This window comes from Gopherus flavomarginatus, chromosome 4 (assembly GCF_025201925.1).
Source record: "Gopherus flavomarginatus isolate rGopFla2 chromosome 4, rGopFla2.mat.asm, whole genome shotgun sequence".
Taxonomy (NCBI): Eukaryota; Metazoa; Chordata; order Testudines; family Testudinidae; genus Gopherus; species Gopherus flavomarginatus.
In genome coordinates, this window is record NC_066620.1 from 35,355,981 (window position 1) to 35,369,195 (window position 13,215).

The 13,215-nt window shown below is 41.4% G+C and overlaps 1 protein-coding gene across 3 annotated transcripts in view; it reads right to left on the minus strand.

Annotated features, from left to right (window-relative positions):
• Positions 1-532: 532 nt before the first annotated feature.
• PSME4 (proteasome activator subunit 4) overlaps positions 533-13,215 on the minus strand; it is a 241,970-nt gene continuing 229,287 nt past the window's right edge. For 2 of the 3 annotated variants that reach the window (XM_050951719.1, XM_050951720.1), the window contains 4 exons: positions 11,458-11,620; positions 10,343-10,476; positions 2,822-2,960; positions 533-2,234 (listed from right to left, as the gene is read on the minus strand). In XM_050951719.1, the coding sequence (XP_050807676.1) occupies positions 2,826-2,960; positions 10,343-10,476; positions 11,458-11,620 (432 nt within the window). In that variant the 3' untranslated portion in view covers positions 533-2,234; positions 2,822-2,825. Of the gene's footprint in view, positions 2,235-2,821; positions 2,961-10,342; positions 10,477-10,986; positions 11,051-11,457; positions 11,621-13,215 lie in introns of those variants that run through there. The other variant, XM_050951721.1, reaches the window with a different exon arrangement.

Below are 13,215 nucleotides of genomic sequence, written 5' to 3' on the forward strand. Positions count from 1 at the left end.
TTCAACAAGTGGCATTCTTCCCTCTGTAGCAGTACCGATTGAATATCTCAAGTAAAGGTATTAAGGGAAATTTGCTGTTGAAATGCTAATTCTAGGAAATGTCATAAAACAGAGGCTGTGTCCACCTGTGGTTAAGTATTCCTAAAGAATTTTTCTCAATAGAATGGTGTTGATCTCAGTATCTTGACCAACTTCCATTTGTGTGATTACCTTGTGCCCACTTAAAATTATACTCACATTTCAAATGAATGCACTATTGTTCACTTGCTGTCTTTAACAGTGATGCTGTGTGATGTTAGAACAGATGCTGTGTTCTATCCCTGACGCAGTGCATTTCAATAATGGGTAAAGAGATTATTGTTATTACACAAAATTTTAAAATGGCAACCTACAGGCTGCACTACATAAACAACCTGAATTCATCTGAATTCCACAATGCATATAGATCTGATATAAAAACTCCATAGAAAATTGGAGTAGACAATCCTAAATTAGACTCTGAAAGTAGTGAACTTCTGCTCAAGACAAAAAATGCAGATGTTACAAACAATCCATTTATTGGGTTTTAAACTAGGTACACAATTGAAATAATTTTGGCACTACGCTATACAGTGGTTACATCTGTGTGCTGACACTTAGTAAATACTGTACTAGGAACACTGCTGTGCTTTAAAATTGTATTGAGTCACTCAATCAGCAGGTAGATATTTCAAAACGTATTGTAGTGCTCCTGTAAGGAAGACTGTACAGGTTGTGTGAAAGATGAAACACATCAACTTGTGAACTATTTCACTGCAGGAGGTACCTTGCATTCTGTAATCTTATCACATCAAAACATGTGATGTTAGCACTTAGAGATGGCCACAAATGCTGCATTAAAATCCTCTTCAGATGTAGTCATGAGATAAATGAAAACTAAAACAAAATAAAATTTCTGCCTTTTAAACAAGGAACAATATTTTGCTAAAGAAAATAATTTAAAAAATACTAATGGCATTTGATTTGATACAAAAGCCAGAAGCACTATAGTATTAACATTGAAGTGTGAATTTTTACAAATTAATCTCACAATGATGTTATGTAAAAGGTTGCAAACTGTACAATGTCTTCCCAAAGCAATGCCTCTACAATTTATACAGTCTTTTACATCTATGTAACACATATTAAACATGTCGTTAAATAGCCAATAGATATCAGTCTCTGAACAAAGTTGCAGGCAAAAAATCAAAACCAAAAACATAACTTTCACAATCTTAGCAGTCTTCCATTTATGCAAGGTATGCTTCTCCAAATAGCGACTAATAGTCTTTTTAACGTGAATATTCTGTTAAAAAAATTCAGTGCTTTTGCACACTGTACATACTCTTCAGTCTCTGAATTAAAACATTGCTTGATAGCAAAAAATTCATATCTATGGGCTCTATTCATCTGAAAAGATCCACTGCCTTCCACCAGTAGGAAGCTGCAGATGGTCATGGGTTTAAGTTGTGCACCTGATCAGTTTACCTGCTAAAACTTGGCCAGACCATGGAAATTGCCTCACTTTCCATAGTACTGATCTCAGATACATAGGACAGAATGCATATTTACATTTCCATAGAAGGTAAGATTTAAAAGGGTAGTCCAACTCTCAGCTGGATTAAATGGTACAGAGTTTGTCACCTAACGGGTACTTGAATGCAAGCAGTGAAAAAAAGTCCTTTGAAAAAAATAGGTTCCTGGCCTCTTATCATGGGAGTAGGTGGGTTTGAGGTTCATAGACACCAGCTCCTGCAGGTTGATCAGTTAAAAAATGTCAACCAAAACTGGAGCACTTCCCTTAGAATGTTCAGACTTGCAGTCGTGTGCTCTGCAAATCCACTGATGTAAAAAATGACTGGGCACACGGAATAAGAAAGAAAAAGGAGGAGATGGGTGGTGTAAGCCAGTGAGCAGAGAGTGAAGGTGGTAAGGTTGTATAATGCAGGCCCATGACATTACACTTTGAAACAAGTAATGATCTGGCCCTGCAGATGCACTAATGGAAGAATGCAGGGTTCCCATAGTTACTCCCTGTGAAGTTGTAATTCGTGATGAATAGAGCTCTGTTAGAACCTAATATTTGTATTTAAAAAATGGTTTTGATTAGGCATCACGATTTCCAAGACTAAAAGTTCCATACACAATAAATTAGTTTTGAGTTTCCTTTATTTTTGCAGAAATGTTTCTAGGTCCTCATGTTTTCCAAGAAGAACCTGAAACAGAAATAATTAAAAACAAGATTTTATCTTCATCATATTCTCGTGATACTACAGAAAATGATGATTAAAAAATTCCCTTGCCGGCTGGCACAGTGGTCCAGTAACAACACATAGCATTCCCCTGCAAGAGATCAGGGTTCAAATTCAAGTCTGATTCCTTGTTCTGCAGATCAACAAGTACCAGGAACACCGTGAATGTGCTATGCTCAGTCTCAAGGTACCTTGTGTCTCTCTAGTGATGCTCCTCTGACAGAAATGCAGAGGGCAGTTTATGGGCTGAGAAGGTTTGGGAGCAAAGGAAGTGTTGACAAAACTTCTTTTCTTCTGAAGTCCTAGCCTTTTAGTTTACTTCATTCAAACAAAAATAAGGGACTGCACATTAAAGATAAATAGCAGGTCACTACAAGCAGAGTTTTCAACCAACAGAAGATGCCCCACTGAGCATTGATAGTGACTTTGTTTGGAGGGAATGTTTTTCCCTGGATCTGGGACCTTCTTTCCTTCTCTTTGACTGGATGGCTAGAGTGGATATCATAAAATGGCAGTGTTTTCTAATTAAACCAAAATAAACACAGCCTTACCTATTTAAGCATAATAGCATGGTGATACTAAGAGGTCTGTAAGGACAAGCAGCTGGTCATCAGTGAACTGCTGTTTGTGCTCCTGCCAGTTGTCATGGTGTGTTCTCCGGAAATTGGACAGTGTTTTCTTTACTGTCATCTGTATAGCAGGCAACAAAAAAATAGATCTGTATTAATTTTTGATATATTTTAAAAACGGTTTCACATCTGTGGAAAGTCTCCCTAACGGGGGTAACAAATATAGTCAGATGTAAGAGAGGGTTACTCACCTTGTGCAGTAACTGACGTTTTTTGAGATGTGAATCCCTGTGGGTGCTCCACTTCAGGTGATTGTGCGCCCTTGCGCCTCTAGTCAAGAGAATTTCGACAGAAATCTTGGCTGGGCTGCACATGCACTCTCCCCATCTCATGCCTGCAGCGGCGATTAACTAGTGCTGTGCAGCACCCGCAGCCCCAGTTCCTTCTCTACCGCAGAGGAATTAATTGGAACTCCTAAGTAGAGGAGAGGAGCGTGGGTAGTGGAGCACTCACAGGGACAACCATCTCAAAGAACCTGTTACTGCACAAGGTGAATAACCCTCTCTTCTTCGAATGGAGTCCCTGTGGGTGAGCCACTTTAAGGTGACTATAGAGCAGTTCCCCTCAGGGGAAAAGAGGTAATTTGGAGCTAGGCCTGAATGGATAATAAAAAAGTGTGTCCCAGCCAAGTGTCAGAGGCTGACACCTGATCGATGATGTAGTGTTGAATGAATGTGTGAGGAGATGTCCAAGTAGCTGCATTGCATATGTCAGTAATAGGCATATCATGCAGGAAGGCAACTGATGTGGATACATATCTTGTGGACTGTGTTCTAACTCTTGAGGGGGATTGTAGGTCATGTTGTCAGTAACAGAGCTGAATGCAATCTGAAATCCATCTGGAAAGTCTCTGCTTAGAGATGGGTTTGCCTTTGAAGCGGTCCGAGGTGGAGAGGAACAATTTAGGAGTTTTCCTGAATGATTTGGTCTGTTCAAGATAAAAGGCTAGCGCCCTTCTAATGTCCAGGGTGTGGAAAATCGCTTCTTGCCTGTCCCTGTGAGGTTTAGGGAAGAATGTGAGAAGATGGATAGGCTGATTGATGTGGAAGGAAGAAAGGACTTTAGGCAAAAATTTGGGGTGAGGTCAGAGTGACCTTGTTTTTGAAAAAAACAAAAAACAAAACACAAAACATATACGGTGGTCCAGCCATAAGAGCAGAAATTTCTCTTATGTGATGGTGACTAGGTGACTCCTTCATGGAAAGATGTAGAAGAGAACATGTGGCCAAGGGTTTGAATAGGGTGGTTGTGAGAGATCGAAGCACTCAAGTCAGATCCTACAGGGGCATTGGGGCTCTGAGTTCTGGGTAGAAGCTGCGCATTCCCTGGAGGAATCTTTTGGCAACTGGGTGAGCAAAGAACGAAATGCTGTCCACTGTCATAGAATGTTGTAATGGCTGCCAAATGCATCCGCAGTGAACTCACTGAAAGGCCAGATTTCTTCAGGTACAGCATGTAGTCCATTACCACTGATATGGGAGAGGTGGTGGCGTCGATTTGTTTAGGCACCACATCTGGAATCTCTTCCATTTATGGTAGGTATGTAGCCCATGTAGTGGGCCTTCTTCTGTTTAGCAGGATGTCTTTCATATCCTCAGAACTCGTTATCTCCTTGCCATGGAACCACTGAGGAGCCAGATATGAGATGGGGCGACTCCAGGTTTGGATGCAGAGTCTGACCCAGGTCCTAAGAGAGGAGATTTGGAAGAAGTGGGAGAAGACACAGGGGTATGACGTCATCTTTTTCAGGTATGGGTACCAGGTTTGTCTGGGTCATGCTGGTGCTATCAAGATGACTTTGGCTTGATTGATTCTGATCTTGTTCAGGACGCTGGAGAGCAATGGGATGGGAAGAAAAGCGTACAGGAAGGGTACATGCCACGGAATGAAAAATGCATCGTCGTTGGATCCTGATCCCAGACCCACTCCAGGACTGGACATTTGCTGTTTCATTTTGTGGCGAATAGGTCTATCGCGGGGAACCCCCATAGTTGCAATTTGATCTGGATCACGCAGATATTGATTGCCCACTCGTGGCCATTCGAGAACTTTCGACTTAATGTGTCGGCTGTGATATTCTGAGACTCCAGCAGGTAGGTAGCTGATATGGTGACTTTGTGTTGTATGTACCATGTCTAGAGTTTTATGGCCTCCATACATACCAAGTGTGATCTTACTCCTCCCTGTTTATTTATGTAGAACATGAAGGCTGCATTGCCCATCATGATCTGTATGTTTTTGTCTTTTATCAGAGGCATGAAATGTGCACAGGTCTTGTGAATTGCATGTAATTCCAGTACACTGATGTGAGTGTTGATTAGGAAGGAGACCATGTTCTCCAGTACACAGATGTGAGTGTTGATTAGGAAGGAGACCATCTTCTCTGAACTTGCCTAGCTGGGCACCCCACCCTAGTAGAGAGGCATCCGTTGTGATTATCAATTTGAGAGGAGGCTAAAGGAAAGGAACACCTGCGCAAACGTTGTGTGGGTGAGTCCACCATTGTAGTGAGTCCTTGACTTTCATTGGCATACTCAGAAGTTTGTTCAAATTGCGTTTGTGTGGTGTAAATACCATCTTGAACCAACACTGCAAGAGCGCATGTGCAGTCTGGCATGTTTCACCACATATGTGGTCACTGCCATGTGATCTAGTACCTGAAGACAGGTCCTGGCCAATATCCTTGGGCTGAGCACCAAGGTATTGATGAGGTTCGTTAGAGAGGTGAATCTCTGAAAAGGTAATGATGCTGTTGCTTCTAGAGAATTTAGACACACGCCAATTAAGTCCAGTTTCTGGACTGGCGTTAATGTGGAATTTTGGACATTTGTAGACTGAGACTGGTGAAGAGTGACATTGTCTGGTGCGTGACTGTGATGGCTTCTGCCCAAGTGTGAGCCTTGATTAGACAGTTGTCTAAGTAGGGGTATATCACAACTCCGTGCTTGCGAAGGTGGACTGCCGCTACAGCAAAGGCTTTGGAAAATAATCAGGGGGCCGTGGAGAGGCAAAGGGTAGTACTGTATATTGGAAATGGCCCTGTCCTAGTACAAACCAAAGAAATTTCCTGTGCATACGGCATATAGAAATAGGAAAATATGCATCTTTCAGGTTGAGGGTTGCAAACCAATCCCCTTGTTCCAGTGCTGGAATGACTGTAGCAAACACAACCATCCTGAATGTTGTGTTCTGAGAAATTTGTTTAGCTTCCTGAGATCGAGGATGGGTCTCCATCCTCCAGACTTCTTTTGGGTTAAAAAAATAATGAGAATAGAATCACAGAACTGGAAGAGACCTCGAGAGATCTAGTCCAGTCCACTGCATTGGGGCAGCACTAAGTATTATCTAGACCATTCCTGACAGGTGACCATTCCTGAGAGGCAGAAGCCCTTCCCTCTGTGATGTACCAGAACTGTCTACTGCGCCCTGTTGTAGGAGATGCTCCTCCTCCTGTCTCAAGAAGGGCTCGTGCGAGGGGTCCCTGAAGAGGGACAGGGTGGGAGGGTGAGTAGGAGGAATGGAGAGGAACTGGAGGGCATAGCCAGGCTTGATGATTTCCAGTACCCATCTATTGGAAGTGATGGTTTGCCGGTTTGGATAGAACAGTATTAGACGATTGGTAAAGGGATGGTTGATGGGAGGTAGTATTGGCAGCAAAAGTTGGAGGGACGTCTGGTAAGCCCTTGACCAAGCCTTCAAATCTGCTGTTTAGAGATTGATCGCTGAGACGTGGTGGGTTGGGAGGAGCTTAGTCTACGTCTGGATGGTCTCTATCTACACCTCTGGTTATTGTATTGTCTTGGCTGCTGTGTGTACGATGGTCCTTGCCATGGTGTCAGTAGAGTCCAAAGAGGCTTGGAGGGCAGTTCTAGCCAAGAGCGGAAATGAGCAATGTAAACTGCTCTCTATTGACTACATACCAGAGGACAAAAAAGTCAGAAAATTTGGAATAGTTTGTATGGTCATACTTCACCATCAGTGCTTCATAATTAGCAATCTGGAAGTGTAGTGTCACTGATGAATAGGCCTTGCGGCTAGTAAGTCCCATCTTTTCCACTCTTTGTCATAAGGGGTGGTTCTAGAGTAATGCTGTTTGCCCTGTTCACTGACTTTTGAAGGGATGTAATATTGTTTGTCCGCTCTCTTACGTGTGGGTGGGACAGCAGTAGGGGTCTGCCAGATGTTTGTGGCAGGTTCCATGATTGCTGAGTTAATCTGAAGGGCAATATTGGAGCAAGTGATGTGAAGTATATCCAAAAGCTTGTGACATGACTCGGAGATCTCCTCTAGGGTTACCTGGAGTGTGTCTGCTATTCTTTTGAAGAGCTCCGGGAAATTCCTGAAATCATCTCCAGCAGTCGGTGTAAAGGGTATAATACTCTCACCCAGTGACAATGAAGTGCAGGTGGCAGGAGTTGCCTCCTGAGCTAAAATGTCTTCCCTTCCCGCAACACTCTGTTTGGGAGGGGCAGCTGGTAGCACTGTAGACTGTGGTGAAGACTGCCTATGTACCTCTGTGGTGCCACTTAGGGATCTGGGGTAAAACTGTCTATAAGCTGCTCATTGGTCACAGAATGCCCACTGAAATGGGAAGGGCATAGGTGGGGGTTTCCAGGGGTAAGCATACCACCCTGGAAATTCAGACCCTGGCAGAGGCTAAGGGCATTCCTGATGTGTGGACCGAACACTGCCTTGCATAAGTGAAGAGTGTTGGGAGGAAAAAACTTCCCATCTTCTTCATCTTCATCCTCCTCACTAGAGAAAGGAGGAGCGGCTGTAACTGGTGGAGTGAGTGGTAGCAAAAGTACCGAAGTAGTATTGGTACAGAGGAGAGATGATTGTGGTACTGGGGCAATTGTCAGGTTCTTCAGAGCAAGGAACTCTTGAGGCTGTGGTACCAATGAATGTACCTGTGTGAAAGGTGGTACAGAGAATAGTGGGAGTACCAGGGGACCTTGTGGTACCAGCAGGAAAGGAGCCGACAGCGAGCATGCTGAGGATGGCGTGGCAATCTGCGGTGCAGTGTCTGTGCTACTAAACAAAGGGCCAGCAGGTGGCGCTATTGCCTTTTGTACTGCAAATTTGCTTGTTACGGAGCAGCACTTCGTCTGTGCTGCTGGTGCCAAGATGGAGGAGGTGGTCTTCTGTCTGCCCTCCTTTATAGAGCCTGCCTGCTTAGTGTCTGTGGCTCTGATGGTACTGCTGGTACTGGAGATCCCTGCCGACTCAAAGGTACTAAACCATGGCATGTTCGGTACCGACGTGGTGGATGGAGTTGGGGAACGTTTCCTCTTTGATGCGGTCTTGGTAGGGGGCGTGTTAGCTCTCCTCTCTACACGTCCTTGAGGAGATAGGTCCCTTCCTTTCAGGGTGGAGGAGGGGGGTCTGTCAGAAGCTGCCTGCGGTGATAAAGAGGCAGGAGAAGTTTGCGAGCCCAAGCCTAAGGTGGGACGGAGAGACTTCTCCATTAGGATAAGTTTCAATTTAAGATCCCTCACTTTCCTTGTCCAGGTCTTAAGACTGTGGCAATGGGTGCACTTCTGGGGCACATAAGTTTCCCCCAGGCACCAGACACATTGCGAATGTTCATCAGAAAGCAGAATTGCCTCGTGACAAGAGAGGCAGTGTTTAAAGCCAGGCGACCCGTGCGTTCTGAGGAAAAATAATGTCCCTTAAGAGGATGAAAGGAACATTTTTTATTTATTTTTTAATGGGGAGAAAAAGAAATAAAAGGTTCTTATACTAAGCTACTTGACTAATTTAATTCAACTACATCTGAGGTAAAAGTGAAAGCGCGCATTGCTGGAGCTCCAACTCGGACCAAGGGTGGCTGAGAAGGAACTGGTGGGTGAAAGGGCTGCACAGCACTAGTTAATTGCCACTGCAGGCACAAGGCAGTGAGAGTGCATCTGCAGCCCAGCCAGGTACTGAGATTCTCTGACTAGAGGCGCAGGGCACACAATCACCTGAAGTGGAGCTCTCACAGGGACTCCACTCGAAGAAGAACAGGTACTTCTATATTTTGATGATACTCCTAAACTAGCATTTGTATACGTTTAGACAGTTGGGAAGTATGGAATGGACCCCCAAAAGTTCATCCAGTCCAGATCTGTAAGATTGTAGCATTTACAACTAGTTTTAAATTCTAATATCTCTAGATCAGTGTTGTCAAGGCTCTTACGTAAGGTGAAAGAACCTTTGCCAGTTGGTTTTTTTTTTGTTTTGCAAACTTTGGAGCCCTATGATAAATCCTTATTAATCTTGATCATCTTCTGCCTTTGAATTTTCAATCTTGTTCATGCTACTGTAGGGGCTCAGGCTCTACTGGGTTTTTCAGTGCTGGACAGACAGATGGTAAAAGGCTTAAACAATAATTTTTGTTCAGTCAAACACAACTTGCAAAGTGGGTGGAGATCAAACTTTTAGTGTCACGTTCCAGAGATATTGTCTATCATTATTCCAGAGATATCGTAATTTTGCCTCTGAGGTGCACCAAATGAGATATATTAAATGATAATAGGATTGTCTCTTATTATTATTTAACAGATCTCATTTGGTGCACCTTAAAGGCAAAATAATTATATACACTCTCCAGATTTAATTTTTGTAATCCAATAAAAGTAAGCCCTAGCAGATCTGGTTAGCTCTTTCCAGGAAATTCCCCTCCACAAAGTTTAAACACTATAGTTAATAACAATAGTATAGTTGGAGTGCTAGCAACAGCTACAGTAATTTCTTGCTTAACATTGTAGTTATGTTCCTGAAAAATGCGACCAAGTGAAAAGATGTTAAGCAAATCCAATTTCCCCATAAGAATTAATGTAAATAGGGGGGGTTAGGTGCCAGGGAAATTTTTTTCACCAGACAAAAAAACTATATATTATATAGATATATACACAGTATATATTTTAAACAAACAATTTAATACTGTACATAGCAATGATAATTGTGAAGCTTGGTTGAGGTGGTGAAGTTAGAGGGTGGGATATTTCCCAGGGAATGCCTTGCTGCTAAATGATGAGCCCTCAAGGGTTAACATGTTGTTAATGAAGCCTCTCATCAAGGCAGCATGAACAGGAGGGAGGGGAGACAACATAACAGAGACAGACACATACTTTGTGTGTGGGAGAAAGTACAAGGAAAGTAAGGGAATTCCCCCCATTATAAATAAAACTCTCAGCTTTCTACTTAATTTATTTTTGGCTCTAGAGTAGAAATGACTGAGGCAGAAATAGAACTATGGCAAGGAATTGGCATGCTTTCATAAGGTGCCTCTGAGTTAAAGCAGGTTTGGATTTAGCAAAGTTATGAACTTTTGAAGAAAAAATGTCACACTGTGACAAACATATTCCTTCACAGTCTTTCTTCAGGAAGCTACTGTAAGGACGATAGACATGTTTTAGATTAAAAGAGAAAAAATAAATAGAATCAGACTATTTTTACCTCAATAGGCTGAGGATCATTAAGGTGGGCACTGAGGTCCATCAGAAGCTGGGGCATCCAAGTGGGCACATCATAAGGGCTTGACAAAATACATGCACTAAGTCCAAGCACACCAGCATGGCGCTTAACCAAGTCTGCAATGAAAAGACTGTAATATACATGTGGCAGGATACAAATCTCTCAAAATATGTTTCCATAACACAGCCAGACTTGAAACTTCACTTTCAGTAATTCCAGCTATTTTTAACGTATGAAAAGTACTAAAATAAATACACATTAAATGTAAGTTGTCATGAGCAGTAAAGTGCAACTAACATCCATACTAGGGGAATTTTTAATCTCCACCTCTTCTATCCATTACAGGCTCTTGTGAAGAATCAAAAAGGAGAGGTTATTTACCAGTTCAAGGGCTGCCTCTGCTAATCTACACACAGTGGACTCAAAAATGCCTGGATCAGTGTTCTGTAACTTTCTGGTAAACTGTTCCTATTGGGGCTCATGTAAATACAGTCGAATGCCACTGAAAGTTCTAGGGAGGGCAAGCTCTAACTTAGTTCCTTTCTCCGGTGCCTCACAGGTGAAGGTGGATGAGGAGCGTGACTGCTAAGACAACCCTCAAAGAACTACACTTACTGGTAAAATAACCACTTCCTCTTTGACGAGTCTCTGAATACATGTACATTCATGGAGACTGGTAAGCAGTACACCCTAGGTATAAGAATAAACCACAAAAACCTATTAATCTAGCCATATAACTGCTCTGTGGTAGTATATTGTTATTTAACATTTGTATGTATCAGCACTCAAAATACCTAATTGGGATTGGGACCCCATTGTGCTAGGAGCAATACAAACATGCACGAAAAAAGTCAGATCTATAAACAAAAATATTTTATCATGATGGTTTATAAAATATTTGCATACACAAAATACATAAAGTATTATAAAATATTTGCATACACATCAGATCTGTTTCTTTATGTATATTGCTTGAAGATTCCTCCTTAACTGTAGAGCCTATTCTAGCCATCTGGGTTGTCTAAGGATGATGTAAATAAAGTAACTGAACCAGTTTTTTTAATGTACAGTTTGCTTCTCTGAGACAGTATCTTTACCTGCAGAAGGAATGGTATCCACCACTGTGCCAAGGTCTCGCTTTCTCTTTTTTGGTAGTCTTGTCTTGCAGAGCTGTTCAAAGTGAGCCTGCACAGGGCTATCCATAGTGAGGAAGTTGCACTGTAGCAGACCACTCAGTGTAGTAGCAGCCATTTCTCTCACCTAGGAGCAGAAACATCAGCTACATCAATTACTACAGCAAACATTCATGGCTGACTTTTATTACTGCCCTTTGGACTTATCAGCTGGATTACCTTGCCATACTATGCTTGAGAAAGGTGTTTCAAGTTTTTATCACCTCGTCTTAGTAGGTCATTAAATACAATTAGTATATTAAAGTGTCACAAATAAAGCAATAAACAATATTCATTTACAATTTTAAAACTGTCTTTACACAGGTAGATAAAATTAGTGATCCACGACTGCAGCAAACAATAAAATTTCAGTGTCAAACTTGTGTTGTAAGCTAAAACAGCAACTGATTTCGAATTCTGAAAAATAGTCACGTGTGATAAATATATAATCCAGAACAATTTATAATAATGCTACTGTGCTTTTATAGAGAATATAAAAATAGTACAACTATTATAGAGATACCTGCTTTGTCCATTAATGAAATCGGTACACTAAGATCAGTTTACACAGGGGAAAGTATACCTTTATCCAAAAGTGTTTTATTTCTTTCCTTGCTACATATGAAACCTTTCATAGCATAGGATGAACATCTTGGAGGTATGCAAGTTTAAGAATTTTTATATTCATGATATCCATTGTCCGAGTTGAAACTTGGGAAATTTACCAGGCCACCCCGTATTAAGACTGAATTACCACAATACTCTTCATAATGCTGTAACTCTTGCTGATGTTTATAAGCCATGTTGGGTTATTAGGCAATATCATCATGTCAGCAGTGTGCAGTCTGACTCAGTTCTGTAGCCTTCCAGTATTCATTTTACTGCCTTGAGCCTTGGTCAATCCATCAGTAAACTGGCTTGTAAAAATAGATAGGATAGAGACATGCACCGCTCTTTTGTAACTAAGTTACAAGCCAAATCAATTTCAACTAATTATCCACAAATTCACAATGCTACAATCTTTAATAATTTCACCAGGTTTAATTATATTTGAAGACAATTAAGTTACTGTTTGCTTACAAAAACAGCTACGCCTAGTCAGTGTTACTACATCACTCCTAACAGGCCATTAAAATCAGTGAACTACACAAAAAATTAATTGTAGAAACATAGGTTCTGCCTTGTCATCTCAAATTTGGTCCTGTCATAATAGGCCTATTGCTATTAAAAACCAAGGTGTATGGGCTGACCATAAGAACATTTTAACATTTAAAAATCTGAAAGCCCAATTAGCTTATTAAAATGTTGGCGGCAGTTGCCTCATTTACTAATAAGTACATACTGTTACACTAAACAGAACGCACATCTATCTAGAGTACAAACACCTACCAATGCTCTGAATCCAATGCAGCAGATTATAATAAATTATATCCTTGAACATAATGTTCTGAACCTCCACAAAGTAATAAAATATAGCAGCAAGTGCTGTAATAATTAAACATAGTAAGTTAACAATAGGCTCTTGAGACTTCCTTCCATTTACATTTCCATAGCATATTATTCAAATGTGATCCTTGTTATTAATAGTGTAAAGTATGAAGTGAAATAGTCTGCCAGTACTGTTTATCAGCAATTTACGAGCCTCTTAAGGACTAAGCTATTAAATGAAACATTAAGTGCTAA